Consider the following 16,533-nt stretch of genomic DNA (forward strand, 5'->3'; position numbering starts at 1 on the left):
TGAGGCCCAAATGGTTTTGGTGGCCCAAATCAGTTTGGGTGCTGAAATCAAATGGGCTTGGGGTGCTAAACACTAACAGGAATACTTCTTGGGGATTTGAGCCTTTTTGTGGACCACATTGATGGACTCTGGTATTTTAGGGTATCGTATTTGTGATCCAGGAGGATCAACTCAGCTAATCACATTTTTGTTCTTTATTTATGTAGCGGGTCTATGTACTATGTGCATTTTTCATTGTGAGATAGGCTTACTAGGAATAAGTGAGCGCGAATGTTCAATGAGTGTCCACTATTTCTACATACCACTATGGTACCACCACAACTTCGTGTTTGTCTAATGTCTATCTACATGATGGTATCAGAAGGGTATGTAATGACCATTCTGGCTTGAGATAAATGAAAATCATTGTGATTTTGATTCAAAAAAAAAAAAAAGAGCCTCGTTGTAACAAAAAGCAAAAAAAAAAAAAGGCCATAGGAAAGGAGAAAAAGGCTATTATACTTAATTCTTTTTCAGCGTAAATCTACTTTTTTTTTTTTTTTTTGAATCAAAATCATGACAATTGTCATTATCTCAAGCCAGAGTGGCAATGCTACATACCTTTCCACTGCATAGTTCGCAAGTAGGAAAATAATGGCACATACATGGCACCTCCTATTTAACATCTAATGCTCACTTATTCAAATTGAGCCTATAAACTATGAATAAAGCATAGTAAATAGGCCAAGTCAAAATAAAAGAAAAAAATTAAATTTTCTCCTTGCCCTTAGCACTAGAGCTAGGAGGTTTAGTAAGATAGGCATAGTAGAGTTCTTGAGCTTCTGTCACCTTCTTTGTCTTAGGCAGGTTCTTGCTCTTGGATCCCAATGGTCTTCCTCTCTTCTTCTTTGGAGCAGCATGTTCAGATGGATGCTCCTTGGGCACTAAAATGCTACTCAGTGCCTCAATCATTCCCAGTGACTTAGTTGAGATCCTTGTAGTAAATTCTGGCATCTTCACTTTCTTGGCAAGTGCCATACTAGGATCAGGCTGTTGAAAAAGCTTAGAAAGGAGAGTCTTCAATTTTTTTGGAGAGGAGTACAGGGAAGGGGATCTACTTATCTTGTTTCCATCCTTTAATTGTACTGGTTCAGGGTCAACGTGTTTCTCCGAGCTAGATGGATCAATAAGAACTATTGCCAAAGAATTATTCGGGCTAGCATTGCTGGCCTTTCCACGCAACACCAGAGGCTTACGACCATTGCCATTATCCTTTCCAAAGAGGCTTCTTCCCACCGCCGGCAGAATAGGGGTCTTTAGGCCTTGAAACTTGAAAGTCCCATTGATAAATTGATTTGTTGTGAAGCTAATAAAAGGGCTTGAAATTTCCAACTTTGTTTCCCCCGGTTTAGGCATCAATGTATCCTTAGCAATGCTTGTAGAACTTGGACATCTATCATCCTCATGGTAGATCAGATTGCACACATGACACTTCCCCACCAGATTTTCGAAGAAGTATGAAATCTCAGGCTCCACCCTAGGTGCTAACTTTAGGGTTTTCTGAAGGAAAAAGGGTTTTAATATTTCATGGGAAACCCTAACCCTCACCTTGCCACTATTCACAAACAGTTTTTCATCATATTCGATATACTCTCCAGCAACAGCAGCAATGTCAAGGAAGTTATTTGGTACCTCAAACAATGGTGGGATGTTGGAGATGCGAACCCAGTAGAAGAGTGAGTTCAGATCTTGATACGCTTGGAGCAAGCGCATAATTTAACCCTATAAGATGTCATCGTTAGTATATAGTAAATAGGGATCGTTCTATTCTGGGGATTGAGGGTACACCTGTCATTGTCAAACAAATAAAGAATTAAAACAAAACAAAGTATATTATTTACAAAAATAAAATAAAGTATATACAAATTTACGAAATAAAGGGGGGTTTTAGGATTTAGGATTCCGAAAATTAAAAGAAACAAAACAAAGTAAATACAAAAACACTTATACAAGAATGAAACATAAGAATCAAAGATCAAAACCAATTCCATAATCAAATTCGATTCAACACTACAATTGTTCTTCCAAGTCATGAGAAAGGAGTTGATCATGGGAAACATTCAAAGCAAACAATTTCCCATATTTTACTTTCCTTGCTAATTAACCTAAGTGAAAGCACCTAGATCAATCCTATCAAACATGCAATCAAAGTCTAGAAAGCTAGCTAATCATAACATGTTCAACGCAATACACATAGAGAAAGGCTATCAACTCAAGTGAACAACTTAGTATGAAAAAGTTCATCTAATTGCAATCATTTTCAATTAAATTCGATTCTTGTCCAAAACCTTTACTACTTTTGATTCAAGTTTACAAAAATATTAGGTGAATCACAAACTTAAACCTAGCACCAACTATATGCAAACCTTAAAAGTTTCGAACCATTTAAGATGAACACATAAAAGATATCAATCAAACAAATTTAATTGAACAATCTCACAAAAGCAACTATGGAATCACAAACATAGGAATCAAAATTATCATTCAATCATAAAAATTCGGAATTAAACTTTGTTCAAATATTATTGTCAACTAGAAACAATTCCACGAAATCAAACAAGGTTACAAAGAAAGAGGTTGAATTACACCGTGAGATGGAGATAGGGATGGATGCTTGGTGTTTGGATTCTTGAATCTTGGAAGCAAGTCTTCAAGGTGGAGGATGGATGATGATGCTCACGGCTTCTTCTTCTTCTTCCTTGCTTGAAAACCGTGGATTGCATTAGAGGATGGAGAGAGAGCTTGATGTTATGGAGAGAATTTCTGAATTATGGGGTGTGGAACCCTCAACCTCAAGAATGAGGGAGTATATATAGGGAAACGGAAAAGGCTCTCCAAACTTCTTGATTCTTCTATTATTTTCCAAAGAATTATCAGAAAATGCCACATAACTCCAACCAATAATAAATCGCCAAGTAAGCCCTATTGTGTTGTCCAACCAATCAAAACTCTCCAAAATAAGTCTAAATCCCTTTAGTATATATCCTTGCCGAAATTATATAAGGATTTTCTGATTTTTTTTCATGAATTTCGGCCAAAATTCCTTTAGGGAATTTAGGGATGAACCTAGACTTGTTTTGGACCTTTTTCTTGTTGCACACACTTCTTCTTTCCTTAAAACTCTCCCTAAATCTTCTCCAACGTAATCTCTTTATTCACTTCTTGATTTTTCACGTTGCCTTCACACATTCTCTCACCCTTTTCACAGCAACCACACATAAGTCTTCCAAAAATATCTCTTTTCCCTTAAAAATCTCCCATGAATTACTCCAATCGAAATCTTCAATCAATCTCCTTAATTTTCACTTTGCTCCTTCTTTCTCTCTTGGCTTTTCATGGCAAAACACATATACTATCCCAAAATTATCTCACATGCGTCACAAAACCCTACTTCCAATGGGCCTTTATCCATTTTGCCGAAAGTCCAAAGTCTCTTGAGAGTTCTTGGGCCTTTATGTGTCACCTTCAAGCCATGTCATCTTCTAATGTCTTCAAGAAGCTTCTCTCAACGCCTTGACACTTCATTATTCCGTTTTCCTTTCTTGGTTGCTTCAAGGGTCTTGTTTTGGCAGAGTTTCCTCTTCTGAGCAGGTTTCCTGGTTGAAACAGGAAAACTTTATTTCTACATTTCAGCTCATTTATGCAGCCCTTTGTGTCTTGTCTTAACTCCCTTCAACGTTCTCTAGCTCCTCTTTCCACTTTTGAGCTCATTTCAGCTCGTTTATTCCAAAGACCTGAAAATAGAAACTATTACTAAAAGTAGAAACTTTCTAAAAATAAGAAATGGAAACTTTCCTAAACTAAAATGGAAACTTTCTAAAAATGGGAAATAGAAACTTTTCCAAACTAAAAGGATTTATTTAAGGAAATAACGAAGTAAATATGAGGAAATAACAATTAAAACGTCGCATTAAAATGCTCCTATCAGATCTAGAGAGTGGAGTGGTACGTGCTACTCCATCATATTCCTGGAGCACAATGGGTGCTTGATTGAAACGCCAAGGACCTCCTTTTAGTACCTTATTACGATCATGTACCAGATCAAAAGCCAGGAATGAAATGATTGTTTTCACATTTCTGTATCCTGAAGGTCCGATCAAAGACCCATACACCCTTGAAGAAGCGTCTAAGATCATTCAGAGTTGTAGGCATGGAAGCAAGAGGTCGTGCCACAAGGCATGATTAGGTCGTACGTCTCTATTCTCCCCCAATCTTCCATGAAATGTCCACAACGTTGGAGCTGGCCAAGGCCAACAAGGCAGCGAAAAAGGCGGTTACATCATCAATTGATGAGATGGTGAAGAGCTTGGGATACAAGGTCGAAGACGATCAACTTCGGTTTTAGGGTTTTGGGTGCGACACAAAGAGCAGCACCTTAGGGTTTAGGTTTTGTAACCTTCTTTTGATTAATATATGTCATCTAATTTGGTATGTTTGACGATTGTAAAGGGATTAAATTCCTTTCCTCGTTTTTGTCTGTCACGCCCCTGATTTTTAATACAAATAAAAATCGATACATAATCCCATAATTATACCTTTTTTTTTTTTTTTTTTTTTTTAAAGAGGATCAAAAGGTTTCACTCCTGCTCCCATGGTGACTTGAACCCATGACTTTGTACATAGGTAGTGGGTGCTCTAACCACTGAGCTAACACCACTTCGTCATCCCATAATTATACATGCGTGAACGTTCAGTCATCAATACAAAATACCTGTAAACTTTTTTCCTTTTTAACCAATTACATATTGATGCCCTGAACCCACTATGTCAATATTGACCTGCTCCACAGAGTCATATATTACATAAGCTTACGAATTAAATTGTCAACAACAAAATAAAACGTAAATGCTCATCAGAGTTAACTATACAACGGAAGTCCTTGTCACGCCCCGAATTTTGAATAGTAAATTCAAATCCGAAACATGAATAATTACAATTACAAAATCCAAATCTCGAAACTTCGAGTTCATTATTACAATTCACTCTCACAAGCAATATTGTAAAGCTCAAATGAGCATAACACACCTCACAACTTACAATTGCTGTAAAACTCTAACAATTGCACTAACCGCACGATCACCGTCCTGGTTCTCCTGTCCTGTAGGAATACCCGCTACACAATTTGAATAGTGTACCGGGAGTTGCAACAACACAAAACCCGGTAAGCTTTTTACAGCCAGTATGAGTAAACAAGAAAGAATTGTTGATTTATTTCCTTACAATTATTATAACTCAACACGATCACCATAAAAGGAAGGATACTCTTGAGGCTCTCTTTTAAGAACTCATTCTTAAAAGACTCAAGTATCCTCAACACTTCTCACATAAGACCCCTCACAGTCTCAAGTAACCTCAACATTACCCTCACATCACTACTCAACAATTGGCAGACAGACTCATTATATATATATAGACCCTTATGAGTTACTCTCAATTTCCCTCATAAGGTTACCACATATATATAGACACTTATGAGTTACTCTCAATTTCACTCATAAGGTCACTCCACATTTGGCAGACAGACTAGAGCTCTAACTGAACGTAACCACTCGTCCGGCCACAGACGTGATTACGATTTAATACTATTAATAACCACCAGCCCGGTACGAGAGCGTGATTCACTAATAGATGCCATGGTCACCTCGTGACCTAGTGATCTCCACAGATCACAACAATTTATTGTTCCTCAACAATAAAACTCAACACCTCTCACAATATATTGTTTCTCAACAATAACTCAACACAACTCCAACAATACATATTATTTCACGTAATAATATATATACAGACATTCACACAGGAATGTCTAATACACCAACAATAGTTCATATGATTGCAAAATAAAGCAATTAAATATATTGGGTTCGTAATATGAACCACGTGAGGTTTACTCACCTCTAATTCCCGTTGCGTCTTCTAAACAGCTCAACAACGATTTTACGAATCGTCCGCCAAATCAATCCGCCAATCACCTAATCAAATGTGACTTGAATTTAGCTAACAATTCCAAAACATACTTAAACGACAATCCAACGGTCGGATTCTAACTTATATAAAAATCCGACGGACGGATTCTCACGAATCGCCTCCCGAATCACTGTTTTGCAATTATACGAAGATCCAACGGTCGGATCTTCGCCCATGACCACACAAGGTCATTGGGACAGTCATACGATCAACATATCAAAACTACAAGTCCATCAGACGGTCCGATCTTCACAGATCATTAATCGAACAATCGAAATCGTTCGAAATCGTAAAATTCATAACTAAATCATACGATATCCGAAAATTGCGTATAATATATCGAAATGATTGTATTGAAATATAGAATCTAAAAATGCACAGAAACTATATTTTTGACCCCCGGAGTTGGCCGGAAAGGGCCGCTGGAGTTGGTGGCAGAGCCGCCGCCGACCACCGCCAATGGTGTCGGGGCCGGGCTGCTCCTCTTCATCTCATCAAGCCCAACCACTTTCCTAACTAGCATGAAGTCTAAAAATGACCGGAAGTGGTCGAAAATTACCTCAAGAAGAAAGAGGCCGAAATCGCCCAAAATCGCTCAAATCTGAAATTCGTCTTCCTCGGGTTGAATCGAGATGTGAAACTTGGTGAGTTTATAGAGCATGGCAAGGCGAACAAAGCCCAGTTGGTCTCCCCTCCTACCTTTGCCGGAGTTGGCTGGAATTTGAAGAAATGCATGAAAAATGGTCTGACCTTCTTTGCTTCGATTCGTTGTCTATGGTGAATGATAGGATGCAAGACATATATGAATGGAAAGCTGGTTTCAAGGCGAAGAGATTGATATCAATTTCATGGCCATAGGTGGCCGGATGAAGTCGTGGCGACGCCGTGAAGCCAAGGCAGCGAGGAGGAGAAAAATCTGGAAATTTTCGGGTTTCCTTATTGAGAAATCTGATTTTTTGTATTTATAGAAAATTCTCAATTTTAAAATATTCATAACTTATTCATACGAACTCCAAATAATGCGTTCCACATGTCCGCGAACTCGTATCGACGAGCTCTACAACTTTCATGAAGGAAGTTTTCCCAAATTTTGAACGTATAAAAAGTCAACTTTGTTGACCCCCTAAAAACGTTCGTTTTCGAAAATAAAATCGTTCGAACTAATTCCACAACTTTTCCAAGCTTCGTACTCGCTCCTACTATCGTGAAATCATTTCTAAAAAACCATGGAATTTAATTTGGATTTTTCGGGGTATTACAATCTACCCTCCTTAAAGAAATTTCGTCCCGAAATTTGAGCGTAAGTCAATTCCTCTCGATTAAGGTTGACCTAATCATAGAATCTCCATCTTTTCCAAATCTGTAGTAATCTACAAAGGCACAATCCTTTGTATAAAAATACATTCCTAGGGCCACTAAATCCTTTCATCACAATGTAAATTCACAAAACAACTGCTCAACATCACTCCACATCAATTACACAAAATCATCACGTGGATCATCTCATAGATCCTTACATAGATCTTCACATAGATCATCACATAGATCTTCACATAGATCATCACTCTGTACTGGCATACAAGCACAGTAAACACTCCCACAAAGTGTTTCGCTACTCAATTAGCATCACGGTAAATCTCTATAGTAAAACTCAAGCATGCACCATTCTTCACAACAATAGAGATGCATCACTCAAAACAAATCATCCCCAAAAGCACGCCAATAAAATATGTCACCCAGTGACGATGACTTGGGCTTGTTCAATCCTTGGGCTAAGCATTAGGGCTGGTCAATTGGGCCGAAGAAACCGAACCATCCAAATTTCGAACCGGCCCAAACCACTTTGGGTTTAACATTTGGGCCTACTATTCGGGCCGAACAATTGGGCTTACTATTTGGGCCTACCAATCGGCCCACCAACTTCCAGCTCGGCTACGGTATGAAATTGTACATACCGTATATACGTATACATACCGTACAGATCGTGTATACGTATGCATATCGTACAACTGTATATACGTATGCATACTGTACAGACCGTATATACGTATGTATACCGTACATACCGTATATACGTCCGTATATCAAGCATATACGAGACCCAAAAATATTTGTAAGAGGTAGGGTTCGAACTCCCGACCTCAAACACGAAGGTTTTGCTCCCAACCACTGAAGCAAGAGCTGCCTTCATTAATATATGCTCACGTGTTATATTTATTATGTCATAAGCGACATAAATAAAATAACGGGGGAGGCAAGGTTCGAAACCTCAACCTGCCGCACGAAACCTTTGTCCCCCAACCACTGGAGCACAAGCTGTGCTTAATATAATGTGTACAAATTTTATACTTATTATGTCATAAACGAACATAATAAAAATAAACAAGAGGCGAGGTTCGAACCTCAGACCTCTTGTACACGAACTGTACACTCAACCACTCGAGCACGGCTGCTCACGTTATTATCCATACCAATCCTTTTATTTAAACCAACTGTTTCAACTGTTTCAACAATTCGGCCCAAAACATCCAAGACTGTTGCAGAAACCCAGCCCAACGTATCCAAAACTGTTACAGAAATCCGGCCCAACTCATCCAAAACTGTTTCAGAAACTCGGCCCATCATGTCCAAAACTGTTTCTGAAACTCGGCCCATCAGGCCTCCACCCACAGCTACAGTGATGCCTTGATCCGAGACAGGCCCAAGTACGGCCCACTTGTGTCACGGCTTATCCCTTCCGTGATTTACGGCAGTCAAATCTGCTTTCGGCTAAAGCTGTCTGCCACAGCATCTCGAGGTTCGGCCTGTCCCCTTACACGCTCTCCACGCGCCAACAACTTTTCCGGGTTTTCGGATGACTTTAATCCAACGCGTGGATTCAAATTCTGAGATCGTTCATCCAACGGTGGAGATCTGCTCACCTTGTTCTATAAATAGGTGCATTCTGGGGAAAAACTGTTCACTCCAAAAGAAAAGAAATTTTCTTCCGAGCTCAAGCCTTTCTCTCTCAACTCTTCAGCCTTTCTCTTCTCAAATCCTTTCTTCATCAATTTCAATCCTTCTCTTCTGATCTTCTCTCCCATCTAGTTGATTCAATCCCATCTTTCCTCTGAACTTTCAGATCTTCAATCTTTTCCTCCAAATCTTCAATCCTTCTTTCTCAGATCTTTTCTTCCATTTGAAGATTCGATCTCATCTTTCCTCTGAGAATCTCAGATCTCCAATCACCAGTTCAACAACTCCAATCCTTCTAACAAAATCTCCCTCAAACACTAAACCATGTATTCCTCGATTTCCACATCCTCTCACCCCATGACCCAAGAGCCACGAACTCTGCAACTAATGGAGCTCCAAACCCCGCAACAAATGGAACCACAACAACAGCAACCAACAGAGGAGGGAGGAAACACCCAAGCAGCTGGAAGTAGTGCCAACATGGATTTCTGGCGAAGCCGTACCAGGTGGATTCCTACTCCAGAACAAATAAGAATCCTCAAGGATCTTTACTACGTCAAGGGATTTAAGTGCCCAACTACAGAGCAGATTCACGAGATCTGTCTCCAGCTGAACCAGTATGGGTATGTTGAGGGTAAGAACATTTACTTTTGGTTCCAGAACGTCAGGGCTCGAGAGAAGCAGATGAATAGGTGTAATCAGGCTGCTCCAGTGCCCATGAGAACTAGTTCTCTTGGTACTGGTAGATCCATTGATCTCAATTTTGGGTCCACTGGTTCTACTGGTGCTGGTGGATCCATCGACATCAATTTTGGGCCAGCTGGTGGATCCATTGACATCAATTTTGGGTCCACTAGTTCTACTGATGATGGTAGATCCATTGATCTCAACTTTGGTTCCACCTATTCTACTGGTAATGAAGGATTTCTTGATTTAAATTCTGTTTCATATTCTTCCTCACACTTCAACACTAATACTAGTACAACTCTTTTGGCACAACAGGAGGACAAACATCCCTGCAACAACGAGGAGGAGATCACCAGGAGGTTCAAACTCTTCCTCTGTTCCCCGTGCACGGCGAGGACGTCTTTGGTAACCTGAAGGCTACTTCCGAGGAAGGTAGCGCTTTTGGTTACTATTCTGGTGGCTCAGGCGGTTACCACAGTGGCTCAAACGTTTCTCTTGAGCTCAGCCTCAACCCATCCGGAGCTGCTGACTAGGCTTAGTATAGCATAGTCCTCGTTTCCCTTTTTGTAATATAAAATCAATAAGATTGTGTGCATGTTTTCTTTTTCTTTTTTTTGTTTAACCACAACAACACCAAGGATCGAACCTTGGTCACTTAATACTCTTTTCAAAACCATCGAGACTCTGCTGCACACATCTTTCAAAATGATTTATCACAAACAATCATTCAAAACCTAGCAATCAATTAAGTCACACAGAGGTCAAGCTAGTATCCTCTGAGTCAAACCAAACACAATAATTTCGTCGCTAGAATTAGGGATTAATAAAGCTAAACACTTCCTGAGTTAGCTAGGAAAAACCCACATCTTTAGAGTTACACTTACAACTCTAAAAAAAATCTCGATCACTCCATCTATCAATTGCTTCAACAAGCAATATGTACCATCTTAGCATCCACTAATCGATACTGGTACCACACTCAGTATCTCACCCACGAATCACCTCACTGCTCATTTGGTGGTAAGTCAACATCTAGTGGGTCAAAATTCTGTGATTATAGCACTTCACACTAACCACGTCATAATCCATAATCTGTCCTCACAACAGTATCTGGCCTCATAAATTAGTTATACAACCCTAGCACTCCTAGAGTTGAAAACAACGTTATTACCTAAGCTCATACATCAACACAATGTCTCTTCACAGTCAATCCTATCACGAGGTCATATCAATCTTTCCATAAGTCAACCATACACAAAATCCATCATAGTAACAACGAATTATGCATTACTACTCAACAATAGTCAGTGAACCAGCACTCCACAATAATTTCCAATACCATCCGCAGATCTCAAACCACACCCCGACATTTAGCTAATATATAGTAGCTATCCTAAACACCAAACAACTGTGCATGAATGAATGCTCCATTATAACACAATTCCATCACTAAGCAACCAATAACTGCTAAGTATTCTTCAACTCAAAACATCTGCATATCCAACTAATGGAAAGTATCACAACTACTAGTCAAATACTCGTAACGACTTTAGATACAAGCATTGGTCAAACACCATGACCCCAACAACCAACGACTACAATGCACATAAGGATACTGTTTTTCGTGAAAACCATCCTCAATAACTCCACCAGAGTTTAATCCAAAGGTTCCCATTCCTCAAAGGTGATAACTCAAAGAAGCTACACAAGCTCCACCACTTCACTTACAAAGTCAACCTATGCCATGATCACTTGACATACTACCCTTATTAAAGGTAACATAAGTATCTCCCAAATTACATCACTACACTCGAACACCAATATAGTCTTGAGAATTCTGTCTCATAATCTCTCACACTCCTATCATCTTGAGTTGGTGAGATCAATTCTCTTTTCAACTATTCCTAGGGTCTCAATCTCTTTCACCATTTCAACCCAAGAATAACATCCATCACATCAACTACAGGTAGACTAGGCAACTCAACCTCTAATGCCTCCACCTCATCCTCAACTGTCTCCATAGAAAGGTCATGTCCCTACATCAGACTCGACCTCTACCTCACCGACTCATCAGAGTTAAATCCAGAGGTTCCTATTCCTCGAAGATCACAACTCGCGGAAACTAAACTTATTCTAATACGAACTTAGTAGACAACTCTACCGTCCTACGGACTTACACGTTGTCTAGACCCCATACTAAGACATACCCAATGATTTTACCAGTACCGAAGAGTATATGATGGGGATCCGCTGCAGACGGGCCATCACTCGGGAGGTACTGATTATCACCAAATATGTACCTTACGCTCTGATACCAAACTGTCACGCCCCGAATTTTGAATAGTAAATTCAAATCCGAAACATGAATAATTACAATTACAAAATCCAAATCTCGAAACTTCGAGTTCATTATTACAATTCACTCTCACAAGCAATATTGTAAAGCTCAAATGAGCATAACACACCTCACAACTTACAATTGCTGTAAAACTCTAACAATTGCACTAACCGCACGATCACCGTCCTGGTTCTCCTGTCCTGTAGGAATACCCGCTACACAATTTGAATAGTGTACCGGGAGTTGCAACAACACAAAACCCGGTAAGCTTTTTACAGCCAGTATGAGTAAACAAGAAAGAATTGTTGATTTATTTCCTTACAATTATTATAACTCAACACGATCACCATAAAAGGAAGGATACTCTTGAGGCTCTCTTTTAAGAACTCATTCTTAAAAGACTCAAGTATCCTCAACACTTCTCACATAAGACCCCTCACAGTCTCAAGTAACCTCAACATTACCCTCACATCACTACTCAACAATTGGCAGACAGACTCATTATATATATATAGACCCTTATGAGTTACTCTCAATTTCCCTCATAAGGTTACCACATATATATAGACACTTATGAGTTACTCTCAATTTCACTCATAAGGTCACTCCACATTTGGCAGACAGACTAGAGCTCTAACTGAACGTAACCACTCGTCCGGCCACAGACGTGATTACGATTTAATACTATTAATAACCACCAGCCCGGTACGAGAGCGTGATTCACTAATAGATGCCATGGTCACCTCGTGACCTAGTGATCTCCACAGATCACAACAATTTATTGTTCCTCAACAATAAAACTCAACACCTCTCACAATATATTGTTTCTCAACAATAACTCAACACAACTCCAACAATACATATTATTTCACGTAATAATATATATACAGACATTCACACAGGAATGTCTAATACACCAACAATAGTTCATATGATTGCAAAATAAAGCAATTAAATATATTGGGTTCGTAATATGAACCACGTGAGGTTTACTCACCTCTAATTCCCGTTGCGTCTTCTAAACAGCTCAACAACGATTTTACGAATCGTCCGCCAAATCAATCCGCCAATCACCTAATCAAATGTGACTTGAATTTAGCTAACAATTCCAAAACATACTTAAACGACAATCCAACGGTCGGATTCTAACTTATATAAAAATCCGACGGACGGATTCTCACGAATCGCCTCCCGAATCACTGTTTTGCAATTATACGAAGATCCAACGGTCGGATCTTCGCCCATGACCACACAAGGTCATTGGGACAGTCATACGATCAACATATCAAAACTACAAGTCCATCAGACGGTCCGATCTTCACAGATCATTAATCGAACAATCGAAATCGTTCGAAATCGTAAAATTCATAACTAAATCATACGATATCCGAAAATTGCGTATAATATATCGAAATGATCGTATTGAAATATAGAATCTAAAAATGCACAGAAACTATATTTTTGACCCCCGGAGTTGGCCGGAAAGGGCCGCCGGAGTTAGTGGCAGAGCCGCCGCCGACCACCGCCAATGGTGTCGGGGCCGGGCTGCTCCTCTTCATCTCATCAAGCCCAACCACTTTCCTAACTAGCATGAAGTCTAAAAATGACCGGAAGTGGTCGAAAATTACCTCAAGAAGAAAGAGGCCGAAATCGCCCAAAATCGCTCAAATCTGAAATTCGTCTTCCTCGGGTTGAATCGAGATGTGAAACTTGGTGAGTTTATAGAGCATGGCAAGGCGAACAAAGCCCAGTTGGTCTCCCCTCCTACCTTTGCCGGAGTTGGCTGGAATTTGAAGAAATGCATGAAAAATGGTCTGACCTTCTTTGCTTCGATTCGTTGTCTATGGTGAATGATAGGATGCAAGACATATATGAATGGAAAGCTGGTTTCAAGGCGAAGAGATTGATATCAATTTCATGGCCATAGGTGGCCGGATGAAGTCGTGGCGACGCCGTGAAGCCAAGGCAGCGAGGAGGAGAAAAATCTGGAAATTTTCGGGTTTCCTTATTGAGAAATCTGATTTTTTGTATTTATAGAAAATTCTCAATTTTAAAATATTCATAACTTATTCATACGAATTCCAAATAATGCGTTCCACATGTCCGCGAACTCGTATCGACGAGCTCTACAACTTTCATGAAGGAAGTTTTCCCAAATTTTGAACGTATAAAAAGTCAACTTTGTTGACCCCCTAAAAACGTTCGTTTTCGAAAATAAAATCGTTCGAACTAATTCCACAACTTTTCCAAGCTTCGTACTCGCTCCTACTATCGTGAAATCATTTCTAAAAAACCATGGAATTTAATTTGGATTTTTCGGGGTATTACATACCCTCAATCCTTGGCTTGAACGATCCCTGCTTATTCTATACTAACAACTACATTTTTCAGGGTTTAAATAGGCGACTCTTTTCGAGCGTATCATTTATTCTAATTGATTGTCATTTAAAGTGGTCTGTGCTTCGGGTTCATCTTTTTCTTTGCCTCTTTTGTTTTGGTTAGGGATTGATTGTCTATCATTAGTTTGGTTTGAAAGTCAGACCTTTGGCTGCACAATATCTCGTGCGAGAACTATATAATATAGTTATCTATTTTCAGTAAATAGATAAGAGTGTTGTGAGAAACATTTGATGTTAATTTATCTTGAATGTTAGAAACATTTGATCGTTATTACTTTATATAATTGTGTTCAGTGCAAAACAAAGTTAAATTTAGGCTTATTGGGATATTGTATTGGCTTATTATGATAATACCTTATACCAAATTCTTTATCTTTACTTGATTATTTGACAAGATGAAACTCTCATTTTTCTATTAGTTTCATTAACCAAAATTTATTAACATTCCAAGATCTTTTCTTCCCCTGTTTGAAAATCTGCATAGATATCTAACAAAGATGTTTGTATATTGCATAATCTCTCATGACATATTATTGATCATAATAATGGTTTGTATGAAATCCTTTTCTAACTTCAGTTCAATTGATTATGATGTAGTCAATTCAGGTTGAAGGATTGACCTTTTGTGCTTGGCTTATTTATCATTGATGCCAGTTAATGTGTAAATATCTGTGTTTGCAGGTGACTGTTTTGAGCAAGAAGCTTGATTTCCTGTTGTGACTAAACGTTAAGAACTGCTCTGCTTATTTTGACCCTGCAGTCCTCAGTTCAAACTGACTAATTGTCCAACTATGTCAATGAGTTAATTTCTCCTCAATTTCATTCGGCAAAGCAGGAAACATTCTCTCAATTTCTTAAATTTTGCTCCTACCATCACTTGGTTTCTGATTGATTTTTTCTTATATTTCTTTTGCAGGAAACTAAGCTGCACAGGAAAGGCCCAAATCCAACGTGGGTTCAGCTCTAGATAGAGTACGTGTGGGTGAAGTCTCTCCTTTTGTTAGATTGAAACGTGCTTTTTTTTTTCATTGATAGGAATTCTCTGCAAATGATTTATAATCAGTTCACGGAAAGTGATTAGTCATTGATTAAATGAAAAATGATGATATATTGATTATAGTTGAGTTATTAGCTGTACTGGGAGTATTTCTCTTTCTTCATTGTGAACACTTTTTGTAGTTATTAACTTTGAAATCTGACTAAGTTACCAGATTTTTGAACATGTAAAACAATATCTAATATACAATCTAAATTCAGGATCCTTAAATCGAATGATATCGATCATATTCCCGTAGCATCGCGCGGGTACACTAACTAGTTAAACTTATTCCACATAACGGTCTGCACTATTTGAAGTAGATTATCCCAAACCCCCCCTCCCCCCCCCCCCCCCCCCCCCCACAAACAAAAAAAAAACAAAATAATCATCTGTATGAGATCAGATAGTATGTTATTGTTAATTGTTGAAATGAGACGAACATATCGGCTGTTCTGCTTCAAAGGTATTATAAGATGAAATTTTGGCTAAATTTGGCAGCCAGTTATCATTAAGGGTTTAGATAGAAATAGGGAAAATAGAAACTTGTTGTCAGTGTGGCGTCTATGGCTTCATGCATTGCTGTTAACATTATATGTGTTTTACACAATGTACGGTACTGTTGCATTTTAGAAACAATTCTTGAATAAGTACTTTTCCATATTATTTGTTTTCTAATACACTTAATTTTGTAGTTCAGTAGTTTAGCGTTGCGATACCCTGCATCCATTAAATTGTTTACAGTATCAAAATCTAAAGTCTCAGTTTCTTCCAATGTCATCCATGTTTTTTAACTAAATAATATCACTATTTGTAGCAACATTGTAGTATCAAGTAATTAAAAACACCATAATCAAAGCATCACACTTTATAATCACAGACTCAATTTTAAACAACGTAACAGCATGCAACCTCCATCGGGTCTTTTGGATTGCTTGGGTGGTTGTGGATGCAAGATGAACATAGTGATAGAAGGTTTTGTTTACTTGGGTGGTTGTGGGTTTTGTTATCTTGGGTCATAAATCAGTGTGAAAATAAGAAAATCGATATCCTTGGTGCATTCTTTGATCACGTTTGTAATAGCATTATGGATCTTTTTTAGTTTCCCACGT

General features: G+C 38.7%; 1 protein-coding gene and 2 long non-coding RNA genes across 3 annotated transcripts; all 3 read right to left on the reverse strand.

Moving 5' to 3' along the window:
- Positions 1-644: 644 nt before the first annotated feature.
- On the reverse strand, positions 645-3,136 carry LOC133708083 (uncharacterized). Its single transcript, XM_062133532.1, has 2 exons — positions 2,626-3,136; positions 645-1,827 (listed from the first exon to the last, which is right to left on the reverse strand). The coding sequence occupies exon 2, from the start codon at positions 1,750-1,752 to the stop codon at positions 748-750; it is 1,005 nt and encodes a 334-aa protein (XP_061989516.1). The 5' UTR covers positions 1,753-1,827; positions 2,626-3,136; the 3' UTR covers positions 645-747.
- A 1,791-nt stretch (positions 3,137-4,927) lies between these two features.
- LOC133712697 (uncharacterized) lies at positions 4,928-6,975 on the reverse strand. Its single transcript, XR_009847547.1, has 3 exons — positions 6,566-6,975; positions 5,935-6,011; positions 4,928-5,152 (listed from the first exon to the last, which is right to left on the reverse strand). It is a non-coding gene; the product is annotated as an uncharacterized LOC133712697 (long non-coding RNA).
- Positions 6,976-11,236: 4,261 nt separating this feature from the next.
- On the reverse strand, positions 11,237-14,008 carry LOC133712482 (uncharacterized). The gene is made up of 3 exons (XR_009847430.1): positions 13,615-14,008; positions 12,984-13,060; positions 11,237-12,201 (listed from the first exon to the last, which is right to left on the reverse strand). It is a non-coding gene; the product is annotated as an uncharacterized LOC133712482 (long non-coding RNA).
- Positions 14,009-16,533: the final 2,525 nt, after the last annotated feature.

This window comes from Rosa rugosa, chromosome 5 (assembly GCF_958449725.1).
Source record: "Rosa rugosa chromosome 5, drRosRugo1.1, whole genome shotgun sequence".
NCBI classification, from domain to species: Eukaryota; Viridiplantae; Streptophyta; class Magnoliopsida; order Rosales; family Rosaceae; genus Rosa; species Rosa rugosa.